Source organism: Lethenteron reissneri, chromosome 21, assembly GCF_015708825.2.
Source record: "Lethenteron reissneri isolate LAM-NWPU_2019-01 chromosome 21, ASM1570882v1, whole genome shotgun sequence".
NCBI lineage: Eukaryota > Metazoa > Chordata > Hyperoartia > Petromyzontiformes > Petromyzontidae > Lethenteron > Lethenteron reissneri.
This window is the reverse complement of record NC_083799.1, coordinates 15,069,683-15,089,694: the sequence shown is the minus strand read 5'-3', so window position 1 is coordinate 15,089,694 and position 20,012 is coordinate 15,069,683. Positions and strand designations below refer to the sequence as shown.

At 46.2% G+C, this 20,012-nt stretch overlaps 1 protein-coding gene across 1 annotated transcript in view; it reads right to left on the bottom strand.

Annotated features, from left to right (window-relative positions):
* Positions 1 to 20,012, bottom strand: part of LOC133345292 (low-density lipoprotein receptor-related protein 1-like) — a 241,380-nt gene that overhangs the window by 125,683 nt on the left and 95,685 nt on the right. Inside the window, 4 exon segments of the mRNA XM_061555928.1 lie at positions 83 to 269; positions 779 to 995; positions 9,482 to 9,644; positions 17,300 to 17,563. Of these exon segments, the coding sequence (XP_061411912.1) occupies positions 83 to 269; positions 779 to 995; positions 9,482 to 9,644; positions 17,300 to 17,563 (831 nt within the window).

Sequence of the window (20,012 nt, the reverse complement as noted above, 5' to 3'; positions counted from 1 at the left end):
GTGGCTGGCGGTGGTGGTGGTGGCTGGTGGTGTTGGCTGGTGGTGGTGGCTGGTGGTGGCTGGCGGTGGTGGCAGCACTCACCAGCAGGCTGCTTGCTGCTGTGGTGCACGAAGACGGCGCCGACTCGCGCCGTGTGAGCCAGCACCTGCACCTCGGTGCCATTGAAGCGGTCTACACGAACCAGGGACATGTGCTCGCTTGCACTGTACTTGATGCTGATCCCGTAGATGTAGTTTTCAAAGATGGTCAGGCCAAACAGGCGATCAACCTGGGAGAGGTAGAGGGAAGTGGGCGATGTCGGTGGGTCTCGGTGCAGTGACGAAAGGGAGAATGACTGTCCGGGGTAACTAAGCGAACACGTGAAGGCGCTCGCTATCGCCACAGCGGAAACACCAGTGGTTAATACTGCCTTCATAATGCACTGCTGTAGATGCTTTCTAAAAAAATAAAACAATGCTAATGTCTGTAACATCATGCATACTGTCAAGTTTAGAGTGTTGCCTTCCTCAACTTTAAGATGATGTCTCCGCACAGACAATAAATACATCCTGATTTGTGTGTTTAGCGGGAACTGCATCACATACAATTATAAGTGGAACTGAAGTAAAGTCAAGCAATGGCGACAAAGGCACGTGTTTTTTTTTGGTTCCCAGAGAAAAAGCCGATTGATCGTTCTGCGTGCGAACTAGGCCTTGGTTGCGTGACGTTGGGCGCAAGAGAAACCCGCGGTCGTGCGAGGCGTGAGTAAGCGGCGCCCGCCACGGCGGGCAGACCTACGTGGCGGCAGACGACGTGCCGCTTGCGGCCCTCGTAGTCGACCGCCTCCACGTAGTCGAAGCTGATGTCTGCCCAGTAGACGAGGTGGGCGATCACGTCGAGCGCAATGGCCTGTGGGTACGTGATCTTGCTGTACACCAGCTTGGTGCAGTTGCCCCCGTCCATGTCGCACCGCTCGATCCTGCTGTTCCTCCCAAAGATTGTGAAGAAAATCTTCCTGCGGGGGGACAACGCAAAGGTGGAGGAAGCCACTGAGGAACACGGTCATGTCGTATTTATATCGATTATTTTGTTTCATATCGTATATAGCCAACCGTACTCATCAGAAGTGCGGGGGAATGACAGTAAAAAAAAAGCCGTTCTAAATAAATGAGTTGTCAATATGGATTTAAAATTGCATCGCTCCAGTGGCTTCCTAATTACAGAAGGAAGAACGTTCCAGACGGCCGCAGAAGCGCATGTGAAAGCAAGCGATGCGGTGACCATATTTGTTCGATGGTCAGCCAAAAGCCAATGTGAGGATGACCAAAGTTCACGTGATGTTTGTTGTCCGTCCCCGACACATCCGTCCCCGACACATCCGATTAGCATGGTCGGCTACGTAAGGTACTAAAAAACATCAACATACATACAGGTTCCGTGGCCGTAAGGCTGGTAAAAACAGGGTAGCTCCGGTCGGTATTGGACGCTGGGGTGCCTAACCCCAGCCCTCTCTACTGCTCCATCTCACAAAGGTCCTTGTAAAGAGAAAGAGGCAATCGGCAGGGAAGGCGCTTGTGACATTACCAGAACACTGTTAAACAATAGCACTTGAATGGATGAGCCGTAAGCTCTAACGTTGTATAGGGGACTTATTTTCTCATTTTTGAGACGCTTTGAAATAATGCATTAAAATGTGGAGATCTCTAACCCCTGCGTGTGTGTGTGTGTTCTGGCATCACATGACTGTCAGCACCAGACTAACTGCATTAGTAATCATTTCTTTTCATGTTACCGAGCAGGATAAAAACCCAAAATGCTTTCAAAGGAGTTATTTAAAATGAAAGTAAAACATCTGTGTGTTCGAAGGAGCATGAAGTATTTATCATCTTCAGACTGCAAGCCACAGCCAGAGATGGAAATTACACATTGCTATGCCAGGTGGACCACAGCTGGAAATCTGATGTTATCAAGATGTACATTTTCTACAAGCTGAGACCAAGACAAATTGTAAACATCAAAGGCAGTTTGTCTTCGGCAGGCGGCTTTACAGCGCAGCACTAGCCCGCACTGCTGAAACTTTTTCCTGCGAGCCCTCGCAGTGGCTGCCAATGTTTGTCGCTGCACGTTTGCGCCGCACGTGTTCACCGCCGCTTCCTATCACTGGCACTGCGGGCTGTCCTGCTCGTTGACGTCATCGAGGGCGCAATTTTCATCACCCTCAACCGGCGTCGTCCGACTATTCTCCTGTACAAAGATTCTCGGGTCGCTCGAGTCGATTCGAGCGAATGCACGGGGCTTATTGGTGAGATTGTTTGCACTTGAGTGAAGTGACCACGAGGAGTGAGCCGCCAAGTTCGAAAGCTAACGTAATCACTGCAAAGGCATCCATTCATTACATTAGGCAGGCTATTGCCCATGCAGAATAAATGGAGATAAATAAGTATGAAAACAATTATAAACATCGGCACTTTATTGTTATGAAAATCAATAAGAGGTATTTGTAAATTAAATTATAGTGTCATATGTGTTTACTGAACCATAATACAGAGTATGCACTTTTCCCTGAAACTAAATTTAAGGATTATGCTAAGCCAAGGTAGCACTTATTATCAAGAAATTTGTATAAAATTGGTTCGACGTACTAAAATCAAGCTCCTCACAACAATAACCGCAGCTCCTAGCAAATATGAGAGACTTACTGAATGAAACGCCTCAGGTTTGGTGACAAGATAGCCATTAATACAAGCAATTGAAATGAACTCCACGAAAGGATTGTAGAATATAATCAAGAAGCTAAACCAAGAAGGCTCAAAATGAATGTGCGTGCAACACAATCGTCACGTGCAACATTCCCAGCACAGAATGCAATTATTGTTGGAGGACGGTGAATGGAAGATGCAAGGCAATATGGATGATATACGGATGGCAAATCTTGAAGGTGGATTGGGATCGAAATTATGAAAAATGTGGCTAGTGAGAGCAGCATGATGCACTTTGTTGAGATAGTGCAATGTTGACATTGAAAAACAACCTAAATGCACATGTAGAATAACATTTTCGATCGGTGCATATTAGCAGTGGTATGCATTGTTATTTTGGATTGCACGCAAAATGTCCATTGTCGTACGCGATTCTGGTTGTTAATTAATCATTATTATTCTTAGCCATTGAATATCACTGCTTTCATTCTACGTAGTCCCTGCAAACCCTCCCTTGCCGTGTAACATGCTCAGCCGTTTTGGCCAAATAACACCGATGAAAAAGAGCCGTTTTAGCTCAATGGGTATTACCTAAAACGAACTGACTGACTGACTGACTCGCGATGCCATATCGACTGGAAATCGTGGGTGCGAACAAAGGGAATGCAGCAAAGGTTGAAAAGTGTGCAAAGAAGCATGGAGATAGTGCACGTTAGCAATTACAATGAATGGCAGAAAGATAATCACGTGGATTCGGGAACAAGTGTAAATTGGAGACATCCTATTGAGTTTTAAAGTGGGCCTTTGGACTAGTGGACAAATCACGAGAAGGCATGGTGGTGATGGAAGAGCAAAATAATTTTGGTTTTTAAATTTGCCATTAACCCACTGCCTCCACCCGACATAGCCAATTAGTAAGAAAGAAGTCTTCTTCACAATCATGGCAAGTCGCCTGATGAAGCTGGTTGTAATTGCCAGCGAAACGTCCCGGTACTCAAATCGTAAATGTTGTAGAGGTTTGTGACTTAAACAAAATACGCCAATTCGTTACTACTTCAGCGCACCGGTGTGTTGCCGAGTAAACCCACAACGTTTACAATTCGAGTTAACGATTTAAAGCTTTCGTGACTGCAGGGATTCATCTTCTTGGTTCTTTCGGTAAAGTCACGTAGAATGGAAATAATAAAAAAATAAAAATTAAAAAACGTAATAAAATAATTCTCACGACGTTTCGGCCACAACGCAAGCAGTCATCCTCAGGTGGAGAACAGGTCTGTCGAGAAGACGGCTGCTTGCGTTGTGGCCGAAACGTCATGAGAATTATTTTATTACGTTTTTATTTATTTATTTTACAATTAGAGTTAACGATGTTTCTCTGTTGATTACAACCAGCTTCATCAGGCGAGTTGCCATAATTGTGCAGAAGACTTCTTACTTACTCATGGGGTGTGTCGATTATGGTGGTGGATTAACGACGCATTCATATTTACGCGATCTAACAGCAACAAAAAAACCTCTATGATGGGTAATTTTTTCTTCTTCTTGGTTCTTTCGGTAAAGTCACGTAGAAGGGAAGTAATAAAATAATAAAAATAAAACATAATAAAATAATTCTCCCCGACAGACCTGGTCTTCACCTGAGGACGGCTGCTTGCGTTGTGGCCGAAACGTCGTGAGAATTATTTTATTATGTTTTATTTTTATTATTTTATTACCGAAAGAACCAAGAAGATGAATCCCTGCAGTCACGAAAGCTTTAAATCGAAATTTACGTGTAATTTTGTTCGCGAAAGCCTCCTACGTGTTAAACTGCTGTGACAGCAGCCGAAAGGAATGTGTCCAAGAAGAGCGAGTCAAGCGAGATCAGCTCGTGTTGCAGGAGTGAGGTGGATTATCTGCATCGCAGGACTGCGGAGGATTCCGTTGGCGTGGAGAGGTCTTCCTCCAGCAGCGGAGAGATCATGATTGCTGATGATGAGGCGAGACTTCTACGCCAACATGTTTTAGCGCTGTATAATTTTAGCACTGTGTGCAAAGCCCAGAGTAAACACCAGGAGACATGAATAATTACTGGTGTGATTTGGAAGAAACCTTGATTGCTCTTTGAGTGGCAATTGTGGTCAACGTTGGTGTACTAAGTGAAAAATAGAACGCAGAGAAAAGGGACTGAATCGTTATCAATTTGCAGCGCAAGCCTCCTTTCTTGCAATGGGATCGTCACATGGTCCTGAATAACGGTCCCTATCTAATAATGAGCAATGTTTTTTTTTCTCTCCCACTGCCATGAGTCCTTGGAATGAAAAACTTGGCTAGCATCACCTTACGGAGTGAGTGGAGTGCGCATATGGCAATTAAAATGTTCCTTTGATAACAATCACTTAAATAAATAAAAATAACTACATAAAAGCAGACAATGATTTGTGACGGTTGTGCACTCCACGCCAATGAATTGCGTAATAAAAATCATTTTCACGGAATAAAACATTGGTCCTATAAATAACACCCCCCCTTTGTGTGCTCTGCCTTTAGACAGCTGCTGCCAGGTTACAGTGAACTCACAAAGACTATGAAGAGAAAAGAAAACCAAACGTCTCGTGCTGAGATATTCAAAAGTCAAAGTCGTTTCCTGCTCGAATGACCATGGGGGCATTGCGTGTCTCATTTTCACAGCCCTGAACCAGTGGCAGAAATTCCACATTCCTATGGCGGGGTGTTGGTCGCTCCACAGAGCCAATCACTGTCGACTTCGCCTACTATGTGGAATTCATTGTTATCAGTGGGATGATGTTGCCGAGTAAACCATCGCATTGCGAGCCTGCTCGCTCTACTGCTGGCCGGCTGGGATAATGACCGGCTATTAACTCGGTCACATAGGAAATCACATTTACAATCACCGTGCATTGGAGCCTGAGCACTGCATTTTTCGTATTGACATCCTTCATGGCGATGATTGAGATAATTTTTGCGAAAATGTCCAATTGTCTCACAGTCCATCTCTCATCACCAGCCGTCACCAATCCACCGCTAGATGGGCGCCTCCCCAAGCCGTTGCCATCTCTCTTGCGAAGCGTCAATCTATCAAGCACCTGCACATCAGCTGATTTTATCGTTCCATCTCGGTGGTGAACACCCTCTGTGGCGTGTGCCTTCGCTGCATCATCATCATCATCATCAATCTCGACCCTCTGCAATCAACCCTTCAAGGGACGTGTCCCTCCCCAAACCCACTTACTTTGATTAACAATCAATATGACGTCTGTAACTGGCATACGTTCTCTAATCCACGTGTTCCTCCCCTCTGTGTCTCGGTGCAATTCTGCGCATGCATCCTTTCAAGCTTCTTTGCGCACTTTTCAGCGCGTTGCGCGTATAGCTCAACTTCTTTCGCACCGTAGCCAACCGTGCTAATCGGAGGTGCGCAGAACGGTACGCTGATTAAACATTTTCCTCCTGTAGCAGATTGGTGTGATTTTTTTTTATTTCAAGTAGATTTTCCCCAGGGTACTCGACCCCCCCCCCCCCCGCCACCCCCCCCCCCCCCCCACTCTCGCGTGTGTATTCTGCTCTGCGTGAACAGGTGCAAATTATCCCCGTTGGTTTTCAAGATGACCACTTTCACCACCACCCTCACCCCCCCCCCCCCCCATTCTGCAAAAGATGATGGAGGTGGCTGTGGCCTATAAAATGACAGGGTGCACCGTCCCGGCGCATCGCTGCGTACGTGCACAAACGTCGCTCTTTTGTGCTGCACAATGCAGCAATCCCCGCAGAGCAGGCACGGCAAAATGTGTTGGGATTGTGGTCTGGGGTATGGAGACAGAACGGATTTATTTATTTTCATTAATTTTCTCCGCGATTATTTTTTCTTGCAACGTGAAAAAACATTTATTCTCGTTATTTATGTATTTCTATTTGCTAAGCAGTTGGGTTTTATTTTTGCATGTTATTGTACGGAACTGGATCATTGATGTGCAGCGTTGTGGGATGCAATTGCATAAATGACGCTATATAAAATGAAATTAGTACTATGTATATATATACATCTGGCACATGATGAATTCTAGGAGAAATAGAAAAAAAAATATTAATTGAGAATGTGTCTGAAATAAAGTGTAATCGTATCGGTGCGGTGAATTCCCCCCTCTGCTCTGAACACAACCGTTGATGAGGGATACGAGAGTGCGTTTATCAATGGCACATTCACAATGGCACGACTTGTGAAATAATAACCCCATCGTTTTTATTCAGGTTGTTGTTTTTTTCGTGTTTGAGAGTCGTTCAAAGTAACCGGCGAGTGATCTGCGCAGTCAATCATAGATTCAACCTGCAAGAAAATCAGTATATATTTTTTTTGTTCAGTTGGTTTAACACGTGAACTGTTTCTGACGTTATAAACAGCTGATTATAAAGCAATGAATTAAAGCCTTTGCCTGGGGGTAAGACCGCGAGGAGTGGCACTCTCAATGAGCTTCTGATTGGAGGTTGCCTTCTTGGCTCTGCAATAATACTTAGCCACTTCATGAATCCCATTGTCAAACCCAAGAAACCTTAGACACTGCATCGAATTGCCTTTCGACTATCCCAAGAAACAAGAATAGGAATAGGCGACAAAGCTTTTGCCTTTGGAATGGCATTGTTTCCTCCATTAACACCGTACATCCTCCTGCACAAAACACATCCTGAAGCAGGAGTTTAGTGCTGGGCACAACTGCATTCGCGAATTTTATTTAGAACGTTTCATCCTTTCCCATGCATCGAGAGATGAATGTTAAAGTGCAATTTTATTGAGGAACTGTGTGGCCTCGTCTTGGTGCTGTCTGGAACTGTTCTTATTGTTGTTTTGCTGCCTTGCTCAAGATTGGCAATTGGTGTAGTTTTGCAATTTGGCAAATTGCCCGATGATGCTGGATGTAATTACCAGCGAAACGTCGTGCTCAAAATTGTTAATGATGTTGATTCACTCTTCAAAACACCGGTGGGCTAAAGTAGTGAACTATTTGTCTTTTGTAAACGTGACACATTTTTTACCGATTGGCCATGTCGGGTGGTGGAGGGTTACGACACATTTATAAATAACGCGATCTCACCCAAGAACCTTTCTTATGAACTTATCTACTTTACGTATTCATTTTAGTGATCTGCTTAAATCCTGGCAACAAAACTTAAACCATTTTACAAGGAATCATGTCTGTATTAACCACAATACTTGTGGTCAAAATGCAAAAAAAAACACACTCTGATAATATATGCATTGTCCTTGAAATTGATTGGTCTAATGATGTAGATGCTCACCCCGAGCTCTCATTACTCTGATAGTGGCATTGTCTTTGAGCTGTACGCCTTTTGGCGTCCTCATGATGTACTTGCAAAAAAATCTGCAGATTACCTGCTGAATCTCGTCTCTGTTTCAAAGAACAAATTTGACCTAAGGTCTACACTCATTTACCAGCTTAATATTCCCTATTGCCGTACATATACTGGAGGAAGGGCCTTTGCTATTGATGCCCCCAGGGTCTGGAATGCTGTTGCAAATAAATTGAAACTTGAGTCACTACCTATGAGATCTTCACTCAAAACTGCTCTAGAGGAGTTGTACACCCCTAGCTGCCAGTGCTATTCAGTGACCTAAAATTAAATGTTTCGCTCCGGATGATCGCTACGAAGTATGACCTGTGTTTTGATTTAGTGTGCTGATCTTAAAGGTGCATTGAAAAATTACAATACTCCGATTGATGCTCCTGCTGTTGTGGAGTGACTCATGCAGCAAGCTATGGCTGCAGGGTTTTGGTAGTAGATGTTGTTTATGCCATTTATTGTGAAAATTCCGTCACAGTTCCTATGGTTGCTTTTTCATTGCTTTCATGGCTTTATTTTGGTGATTTCGAAAAGTGTATTGGTTTAGCCATGTTTGTTTGTTGTAGTACAGAGTTAGACTGATGGCCTTAATCTAAGCTGTCTTGTGGTTGTTGTTGTTTGACTTGCATCCCACTGAGATTTTTGCACACAGCGTTGGTGTACGGTGTTTTTTCTGCAATATTTTTGCTGTCTTTTCTTGAATTTTCTGTTTGCACTTAGTCACATATTCACTTTAAGATGTTTTTTGTTCATGTTTTAGTTTTTTTGTTTGTTGCGGTTGCACCCGATTCAAGAGCTGAATGGCTCACAGGGCTATACCTAATAAATGAACTTGAACTTGAACTCTGGTCTAGCAACAATTGAGACGAGGCTCAAAAGAAAGCCGTCTCTGGTTTGGACCAATCAGTTTCAAGGACAATGGATATATTATCAGTGTGTTTTTTTGTTTGCATTTTGACCACAAGTATTGTGGTTAATGCACACATGATTCCTCGTAAAAAGGTTTCATTTTTCTTGCCAATTAAAAGGGGAAAAACCCTATTATTAAATGTAATTTTGTTTCACAAAAGAACAACAGGGCTGCCTCTGGGTGCTGAACGAGCTGCTGTCACTAGCGGAGGGGCGTACAGGCCGTTGTACTTGGTTGTCGTGACCGTTGCTGCCCCTTATGCTGCATGAGCTGCTGTTTCTAATCGTGACATTTTCTGCTGTTCCATTAACGTAGATAAGTGGTACGAGGACTGCTGCCACTGGTAGTTCAAAAGGCCGCTGCTGTAGATAGTGGGGTGCGCGCAGGTAGGGCTGTTGCAGCTCGCGGTGGGAGAAATGAAGCGCCAGTTTTTTGTCCTTCCCCTCCCACCGCACCCGCGACCAGCACGGTTGGCTACGTATGGTGCCACAGAAGTTCAACAAACGTGCATCCATGGCGCCGCTGTCCTTCGCTCACCCTGAAATGGGATCGAGTGCCAGCGACCTGATGGCCTCGGACCCCAGATCCAGCAGCTTGACGCAGAACGCGCCCGACGCGTCGCACACAACGATGTAGTTGTAGCTTTCGTCCAACAGGTAGAAGTTTTCCGTCAGCCAGTCGATGCGAATCTCCTTCACACCTGCGGGGCAAGGAGAGGCGGACGCGCGACACCAATTCTCACATCCCGACCGGCGACTCCTCCGCGCGACGCTCCGCGCACGCGTGCTCGGGCCTCGATGCGTCATTGCGCGTGCAGACACAGTGCGGATAAGAGCGCCATGGCTGCACCCTGTGCCCATATGGATTTACTTTGAATGCTAAAATATTGGGAGCAGAGGTGGTCAAATAAACGGCAACTAAGAGAATTGAAAGACTAATTTGAAATATCTGATTCTGCTCAAGTAGCACTGGAATATTTCTGTATTAAATGTATTTTTAATTTCGTTTTATATGCAACTCAATTACCTTGATTACACAAGAGTATGGATTATCTTAGAGGTTTGCCAGGATGGCCTGGAAATTACGGTATATCTTTATGCAAGGGTCTACGTAATGTCTCTTCAACTCTTCCAGAAGTTCCAATGCATTATCAATGCTCACAATTAAATGCAGATTAATAGTCTGCAAATTAGTCTGTGTGGCAGGCTTCTGACTAATACAATTAGACATTACTAAATATGTGAGTAGATAATGCTGCAACTTAAACACGTTTTTAATTCAAAAGAATGCAACTGCGTTTGAACAAATTGCGTGTTGTAAAGAAGATGATTAACAGCACAATTTAATCCACCAAATGGGGCCCACTTGATTCTTGTGAAAATGTTATGTGTGTTCGAGCAGTGGTTAACTACTGCACTCGAAACACAAGCGTTTAGCATTCGTAATTCAAATGCAGGAAACAGCTCATTGCAAGCATCACGGAGTAATGCAATGCTTTTCCGAAAGCCAATGTATTTCAAATGAGGTATACAGCATCAATCACTTTTGTCATATATCTATCATTCCTTCTCCCCCTCCCTCCTCTCCTGTCTGCCTTCCTCCCTTTCTTCATGCTGCACGCCTTTGGCCAATGTTATTCTTATTCTTTGGGTCTTTCGGCCAAGTCACGTAGATAGGTTCAAAGTAACAAAAAACTACGACGTTTCGATCGCAACACAAGCGGTCGTCTTTGAACCCATCTACGTGACTTTACCGAAAGACCCAAAGAATAAGAATTCCTGCTGTCACGTACAACTTGAAGTCATGATTTAATGTTATTCTTATTTCCAATTCTTTATCTTGTCTCCTCCCTTTCCTGTTCCGTTTTCTTATTCCATACATCAAAATTTAGGCGCCGCGGTGGTGAGATGTTAGCTACCTCGCCTGGTGTAAAAGAGATCGTGGGTTTGATCCCAACCCTGACGCCTGTTGTATATTTGGAGTGTGCGTGTCTCTCTCCCTGTGGTTGCGTGGATTTTTCTCCGGGTCCTCCGGTTGTTCCCTCCACATTTAGAATCAACGTCACACGTTCAGAGCATTTGGCTGCTTTTCATTGGGAAGGTCGCTTCTGAAAAAGAGCTCGATAGCTCAGTGGGTCTTAGCTGGTAACAATAAGAATAGTTTATATTGTTTCATATCCTTGACTCCGTTCCCCTTCCCATGGTGTTCGACAGGTAAAACATTTCACGTGATAAACAACAGAAATCAAAGTGGATAACCCTGCTGTGTTTATTCACAATATCTGCATGTGTGCATGTGCTTAGTTGTCCCTGATAATCAATAACAGTTGATGCCATCAGCATCAGCCATTGTCTATCCAATGCTGAGGCCTCTGCATACACCGTGATCTATGCATCTAACTGTGGGCAAGAAAGTTGCACTTTTGAAGATTGCAATTTAAAGAATCAATGGAAAATGCATTTATCTTTCAAGAACAGAACACAGGTAAAGTCAAACAAATGTCTCAAGAGGACAGACCAAAGAAGGTTGTTTGTCTCTGTTGCTTGTTTTCACGATATTTCGCTCAAGCGTATTCGCGTTCTCAAGTTCAACTCGTGCCGTTTCTGTTAATCGACCAGATCTCTTGTTGAAGAATAGCCCTTACTTATCGTGCAACCATCTGCAGGCACTGTACAGACATGGCCATTACACTGCCCTACACAGCATTGCTGCAAGGCCTCGCTCCCAAGGTGAAATAGATGTCGTGAATAGCCATTCATAATCTGCTCATTATAATCAAGAGTAAGGGAACGCACGTTTAAGCCTGCCTGAAAATGTTAATGTCGTTCACTTAAATTTCGAAGCGGTGTTGGATTTTCAACCCTATCACCCCACCAACAACTACAACAACAGTCGTCATGAACCACTAAGTGGCGGTGACGTCACCACGGCACTTGTGCCAGGCTATGTGCACTCCAAGTCAACGTGAAGTTTCGAAGGCTTGCTGACAAGGAGGCTATGGTACAGACCCAGGTGCCATGGGTTGACTGACTGAGACGACCGGCAGATGCACCACCTGGGCCCCCTGCTGTGCCAACTCGCTGTATCCTCGCCGCCCGGCGCTCCGCTCATTGTTGCGAGCGTCGCTTCACTGCCCTCCCACTTTTCTTGGAGGGCGACTGCCTCCAATATCCCCAGCAGCGTCCTCAACGTGCACCCAGCCTGGCACTGCCCAGCAGTCGCGTCCTCAACCCGCCCCTCCCCAGCACATACACCCCCCCGACCGCGTTGAAATATTTCCTCTGAGAATCTCGGTCCTTTTGAAGTGCTGTGCTCTTCCTCGTGTTTTATTGGCACGGCTACGCGCCACGCGCAGTTCAATCGACAAGGTAGGCGCCCCCCCATCTATTCAGAGCCGCTCAGCACCTTCAACAGAAGAAAAGTACTGGCGTGCCTTAAAAGTCGTGTGTGGCAAATGGAGAGGGAATTTCTTTTTTAAAACACTTCTAAATAAAAGACAAGTCGCTGCACTGCTGTCTGGCTGATGGCAAACGGCCGTAAATAAGCGGGTCTTTTGCCCAGAAACACTTCTCTTGCCTCGAGCAACAAGTAACGTTTTGCAATATGCCAAACTTTGTAACGGTCACTGAAAGTGATATTCAGTGATGTTGCTTTTCAGATAACATCTCAAATAAAATTGCGTTTTGAAAAAAAATATTACCAGCTAAAACCCATGACATATATAGAGAGCACGAACAATGATTTTTTTTTTATATAATGCATGCAGCAACGTTGGTAGGGATGACAATGTATCACGAGGGTGTGGCTGTGGCTGGCGTGGCTGCTGCGTTGCCTACTCCGAGAGAGAGAGAGATATGGATGGATGCGACAATGCCAGGCCAGCGGACTGACAAATTCCACACGGCTCTCGGAATTGCCGTAGCGCTCGGCGGAGCACCGTGTGCCGGGGTCGTGGGCTTACAAGGAGACCGCCGTGCTTGGCCGCTCGAGGAAGCGTCGATTCCGGCGAAATGAGAATTAGCGGCGCCGAAGACACGGCGAGCGTGCCCGTGTCGGTACGCGCCACCGTGTTGAGGAAAATTAAGTGGCTTTGGTATGGTTCGTCTCCAGCACGTCTGCCTGATTCACCGCTGGCTCGACACGCTTGATTAGTCCGCGAGGCTCTTCAGCCAAAGCCGTTCACTGGAACGAGGCTGCATTTCCCAGCCGTGAACATTCGATGGATGCTCCCTTCACACTGGCCGCAATGAATATCCTCTGTGCTTCGGAAACCACCAAAAAAATTCGACCAAGTAATTTCGAGGCGCACATCCACAAATAGGGTTTTTGTTTTTTCATCAAATGCTTGTTACACAAACGAGCAAGCTCAACCTCTGCTTAGCTTCTGAGTTTTGACAGGATGGGGCACATAGTCAGTATAGTCACGTAACCTCCAGGACAATCCAGTTAAATAAACATGAATGTGCACATATATTAAACATTTACATGGCGCACAATGACCTGTGTATGGTAATGCACGTATTCATCTCCGATCTCTCAGCTGCGGCGTGCGCGCGTGGAGATTTTTTTTGCTACGTCAACCGACACTCAATAATCTTTAGGCAAGATCGCGAAGCGTAATGAATGTGGGCCGCGTGACGAAGTGGCTTCCAGCCACTCGCGGAGTGGCCATGCAAATGCATCCTGTCAGGGTGGAAAGCATTATTACAAATCTACTCTTCCTCAACAAAAACCCATCCCTGCATTCCCTCTCTTCGTCTCTATTTCACCACTCTTGACCCAGCGGAGCGCTGTCTGCTACAGGGATTCATCTGTTGGTTTCTGTGGGTTGAGGTGCCCCCGTATTTATTTTGCTGTTGGAGGGGGAGGTGGCGGGGGGCTGGGGGGGTATTTGCCACAAATTTACGTGTATAGAGAGAGCACGGCCAAGAAGAGTATCGTAGTCAACCGATCATCTCATCCAAGACGGATGAAATTGTACCGCTCGGCGGGACGCCGGTAGTCACCGTCCTGTGGAGAGGCCGGTCCCCGCCAAAGGAATGTGGATCCCTTCCCATTGGCTGGGGGGCCACTGGTGCAAGCGAAGTGCTGCCCGTGATTGTTCGAAAGCGGTCATTACGGTGAACGCGAGGACGACAAATCACGTTTTGGATATTCATTGTCAAGTAGGAAGCCGTGCTCCGCTCCACTGATGGTAATTGTTCATTGAAAATGTAATTAACGAAGGCAATCATCAGTCTAATTATCTGTTTAGCGTCATTTTAATTAGGTGTTCAGTAAATGAGAAGCTGTGAATACATGGAATATACATGTTCACATTCAACTACTTCTGAATGTATAATTAGTTTGGTTATACATCCCGACAGAGCATATAACATTCAGAAATGCATAATCTGCGTGTTTATTTAGGAATGAAATTTAAACGGTTTAATATGTGAAGCAATATCAATTTATTTAGTATAAAAATTAACATGCGTATTCTTTTTCCCCACAATTAAATGTATACGGATTTATTGCCGAATGGTTTTCTTTCGTGAAAATAAAGCATGCACAAATTTGACGTTGAGGTTTTATTATTACTCCCACTGAACCTGCTCATGTAAGCGCATACTTTAAAACATTTTTGGGCATCGTAGATATACTGTCCAAAAGATCGGATAGTGTTGTTTGCCTTGTCAGGGCTCGTCAACAAATGACAATCGTGGGGTAAGCCCCCCCCCCGTCCTAACAGGGTAAAAGCAGGCAGCCCCCATCCCTCGATAATTCCATAATCTCTGACACCAGCCATTGAATTTCTCTCTACCATCAGCCCAGACTGACGGGTGCCATCGCTCACATCCCAGAGTCACTGCCCGGCACTATTGCATCAACATTCTACAGCAGAAATCAATTAGCGGCGGTGGTGAGTGCACAGGCAGCTTCCAGCTCGCATCTGATGGGCAAAATCCATCATCTAGCAATCAGCCGACACACAAAGACCCCCCCCCACTCCCCCTCCTCTTAATAACAAGAGCTAAAAAAAAATCAGTAGTCGCAGAAACGATCAGTTACCCAGACAACACTCAATGTCACTTGCTCTCAGTAGATGCCTGATGTAAATTGAACGTGTCATCTTTGCCGAACGAAATTGAATAAATAGGGGTCTAACTTATTCTAGTAATTGTAGCTGACAGCATCATTTTCGTAGTGGTGTGGGACAGTGCTTTGAAAACCGCATCTCACGAAACGTCTCCTTTCTGTTCGCGATGGCACCCTCACTCCACTGTGCGCATGCCCACGCATGCTTTAAGCATTTTTATTAGGGATGGTGTCGCAAGCTGAAAGCTCGTTTTCATGTAAACCCAACGTGACACGATCGCTCGCTTTGCATATTTATTGTGTGGGCTAATCCCTCAATTAGCGTGAGAGGTCAAGAGAAAATGCCACAGACATTAAAGAATGGCAGATGCCTATTAGTGGACTAACGCCGATTCAGACGAAAATCTGCGGAGCCGAATACTATATCGAGATTACGTGATACGTCAAAAGGTCTGCTTCAATACACCCTTAGCCTCTCAGCGTAACTGCTGGTTTTAAAACAAAGCAAAAAAAAATCCACGGAGCCTTCTGGGGATAGCTAGACGCTCGCAGAATACCCACCGAGTTCTCTAGGACAAAGAAAGCCGCTCCGGCACCGGCGTGCCGTGAGTCTCCAATGAGCTCACGGGCCTGGAGCAGAAATTGCAGCCGGCCGAGCAAAAAGAAAAAACCTCAGCAACACCGATGCGTTTAAAACGGCGAGCAAGAGTGAATTATTTGATAACCCCAGCACTTCGAATGGCTGTCCCCTAATTTACTGCCATTGCCCCCATTAAGAAATTGAGACCCTTCAATTGGAACCTGTACAGTTATGCCACCTCAGGTGTTGAAAAAACAAATCTGGTCTAGGCTCACAGACAAAAACAGGTTCAATCACCTTGTCAAAGGGTGGACCCGGATGGTCTCTCCAACATCAACAACAACAACCGGCATTTGCCACACCACGGCTCTTGTGTGCCAGGCTAAGTGCACGTTAAGGCCACTTGAAGTGTCGAACGCCCGCTGGTCGGTCACGACATAAACCGAGGTACCATGGGTTGGCTGACTGAGATGACTGGCCGATGCACCACCTGTGCCCCTTACTGTACCAACTTGCTGTATTTTAAGCAGCCTGCGCTTCGCTCGTTGTTGTGAGCATCGCTCCTCTGCCTCCGTTGTTGTTGGAGGGCGACTGCCTCAGACTGCCCAATAGCGTCCTTTACGAGCCTCCTCCACAGACGCTGATCTTGACACCACTGGTACCAGTCATCGGCAAGTCCACTCAGCTCCACATCCTCTTGTACCATTCCATTTTTTCTCTAGCCCGTGCTGCACCCATTTAACCCCCTCTATCCGGCCGAACAAAAGCTGTTTAGCCACGCGGTGGCTGGGCATGCGGGCGACATGACCCAGCCAACGCAGCCTTGCCTGCTCTCTCCACTGACAGTGTCACATACAACGTACATTTACACAGCAACAAGGGAAGGGGGATTGGAAGTGTGGGGAGGAGAAGCACGTGATTTATAATGTGGCGATGGAAATTTGAAGGTATTGCTTTGCAGACACGACAAAGAATCCCGTATAGCCAGACTGTTGGGACAAATGCTCTTAGCCAGCACCTATGAAGGCGGGCCACGGCACACGAGGGGGTAAGTGACTAAGTGGCCAGGACCACGCCCGGCCGCCTTTGTCTCCCCAGTGGCGAAGTTTTCAGACTGCACCAGGGACTAATTTGAGACTGAGTCGATCTAGGGGAGAGGCCCGGGACAGGTTCAGATAATCGTTACTGATGTTGGACGTGAGTGAGAATAAAACTTGGGTTGCCACTCTACACACACACAAAGACACTTTTTGGGTGGGGGGGGGGGGAACATACAGTGCTTTATATACACTAGTTTTAAGTACGGGAAAGGGACAAACATTTACTGCCAGAGGGAAGTTTTAAGTCTGGGCTTGAACAGGATGAGGGAGTCGGCAGCGCAGGTGACCAGGGGGAGGGAGCTCCAAAAACCAGGGGTAGCAGAGAGAGAGGGTGTCAAACATCAGTTCTCCTGTGTGGGTTTTCGCAGATGTGCCGTATCGATCTCTCGTGTGTTTTCGGGTTGTACCGCTCACGCGTTGTTCGACGCAACGTCTGGCGCAGGGAGATTGGTCAATTCAGTTCCAATCCAGCTTCCTGTGAAAAAAAAAACCTACCAACAGGTTCGTGGAAACAAAACGTCGTGCTTCATGCCGCGGAAACGCACGCGGTGACGACCGGGAAAAACTGCGTCGCTTAGGCAAGAAGCAACGACCTACCGTACATGACGTAGTTGATGTCAATGACCGTCTTGCTTGAGAAGGCCCCGAGGCTGGACATCTTGGCGCAGTGCAGGACCCCGGTGGGGGTGGTCACCGTGCGGTTTGCCCAGCACACCTTCTGCCCGGCGTAGCTGAAGTCCATGGTGCCCGCGGCGTGCGCGGCCACGGGACGCGCGGACGGCACCGCCGTCCCGTTGAGGTGCATGGGCACGATGCTGGACGTGCTGGACACCACCAGCAGCGCAGGCGGCTCCGAGGGCTCTGCACTCGCGTGAGGATCGTCAGATGTATTAGTGCGGTGTTTTGTCTGTCTGTGTGTGTGTGTATGCACGTGTGTGTATGCACGTGTGTGTATGCATGAAGCGGTGGTTTAGCAGTTAGCGCGCTGCTCTACGAACCCGGCGAACCGAGTTCGATTCCCGCTTACGGCCAAAACCAGTGACGATATCTGAACCGGTCCTGGGCCTCCCCTAGGTCGACTCAGCCTTAAATGAGCACCTGGTGCGGTCTGTAAACATCGCCACTGGGGAGACAAAGACGGTCGGGCGTGGTGCTGGCCACCCACCCCCTCGTGTGAACGTTCTTGACTTCATAGGTGCTCGCTAACAGCACTTGCCCCAACAATCTGTTCAGGCTATACGGGGAATCTTCGTCTTTGTCATGTATGTTGAACTTATTTCACGCCTTACGTAGCCAACTGTGCTAATCAGAGGCTTCTTTCGTTTTTCATTCAGTTTTAGATAAAGATGCTGCTGAATGTTGGAGTGGTTAGCACACTGGACTTGCGATCCCCGTTACGCCGGTTCCAATCAAACTCTGGGCCAGTTGAGCGATTTGGTCCTCCCAGCGCGGCAGCTAAAACAATAAGGCAAATTTCTTGAATGTCCCACCGCCATTATGCACCCAACAGTATACATGGGTCACAACTCTAGTTCGTTGATCGGCAGGTCCGCGTGCGGTGGGGTAAAGTGTGGGTACTCGCACCTCTGCCAAGATATCTTTGCAGCACGGCAGAGTTTGCAAAAATACCCCATTAACGGGGCTCTCTCTTGAGCTCCCTCTCATGAAGGCCCTTCCACCAGCAGTGGCTGGAGCAAGGCATTGCAGGGCTGTACTATTACCACCTTACATTTTATTTTGATATTAAGTCTTCAGCATCCCTATGCTCAAATTAGCAATGAGGCTGACGGTTATCTCTGTTCATGTGCACCATGGTGGTGAGATCATCTATCTCGCCTGGTATGCAGGAGGTCGTGGGTTCGATCCCGACCATGACGCCTGCTGCTGTGTATTTGGAGTTTGCTTGTCTCTCTCCCCATGGTTGCGTAAAATTTTTCTCCGCATCCTCTGGGTTTTCCCTCCACATTTAGAATCAACATCACGCGTTTAGAGTATCTTTGGCTGCGATAGATTTCCACTTGATAAGCCACTTTGTTTAGCTATTATTTGTGGCCAGGTCGCTTTTGAAAAAAAGGCTATATAGCTCAGTGGGTCTTACCTGGTTGAATAAAATAAAAAGGAGTAATGACGTGCAGCCAGTAGCACTAATTCACCAATCCCATGGAAAAGGTCGGTCTCTAGAAATGGTTATCCACTGAACATTTCGCACAAGATTGCATAAAGCCCCGACCAGCATCTGCGTGTGCAAACTCACCTCTTAATGATTTACGTTCTCACAGACATCGTTCCATCCAACTGGTTATGCTTGGAAGTGATCAATGGCCAGAACATGAAACTGATAATAGCGGTATCATAGAGCGTTCCGTCTTGTGTTTTGTCATGAGACGGTGCAACATAAAGCACGCACATTAAAGCAAAAATTCACGGGCATTGCACCTTCAAGGCACTGCACATATTACGCACGCGATTGGGTGTTGATAGTAGTGGGAATAATTAAATGAATCTGTTGCAGTACAACGTAGACAGCAAATGACAATACTGATGTTATAAGTCACTGAATGACAGCACACCAAAGGAGCACACTCCCAATGGCACAACCAAAGCGGCACATTCCATTATCATCGTGCTCAACACAGAAGCAATGCAACCAATTACCATCTACAGCCTCTTATCATAATTAATACAGACCTTCAAATTAATAAGACAGATTAAAACGCATGTGCTGTCATAAAGTACGTGCTAATATTAATTCAATCATACCGATGCAATAAAGATCAACCAGAATAAACGTGGAAGTGTGATTTTTAGTTTGAAGCTTAAAGATCTAGCCAAATAAATTCCCTTGTGCTGTGCGAAAAATGCAGAAATACGATCCAATTTACTCTTCTCTAACAGTGTCTAAATGCATCTGCATCTCCCGATGCTTTGCGTGAGAGAAATAAAAATGAGCTCTATGCACATCAAAACAAACGGATCTTGAGCCCTTGACTTCAACAAGGGCAAAGTCTCAACTCGGCATGGATTCAAGAGGAAGAGAATTGGAGACCCCAGGAACAGCAGGCGAGAAGATGCGACCTCCTATGGAGTGAAGGTCGGCTTTGGGTAGCCCTGTGAGAAGGACGCCTTTATTGCTGGAGCAAACACAACGGTGCCAGAGAGGTGAGTAGAGTGAGAGTGGAGGGGTTCGGAGACAGGGGCAAGACCAAGAAGAATCTTTAAACAAAAACACTGCAATCTCAAAATAAATCAGTAACTTAACAGGAGGCCAGTGGTGAGAGATCGTAGCGCTGGAGTGATGAGATCACGTTTT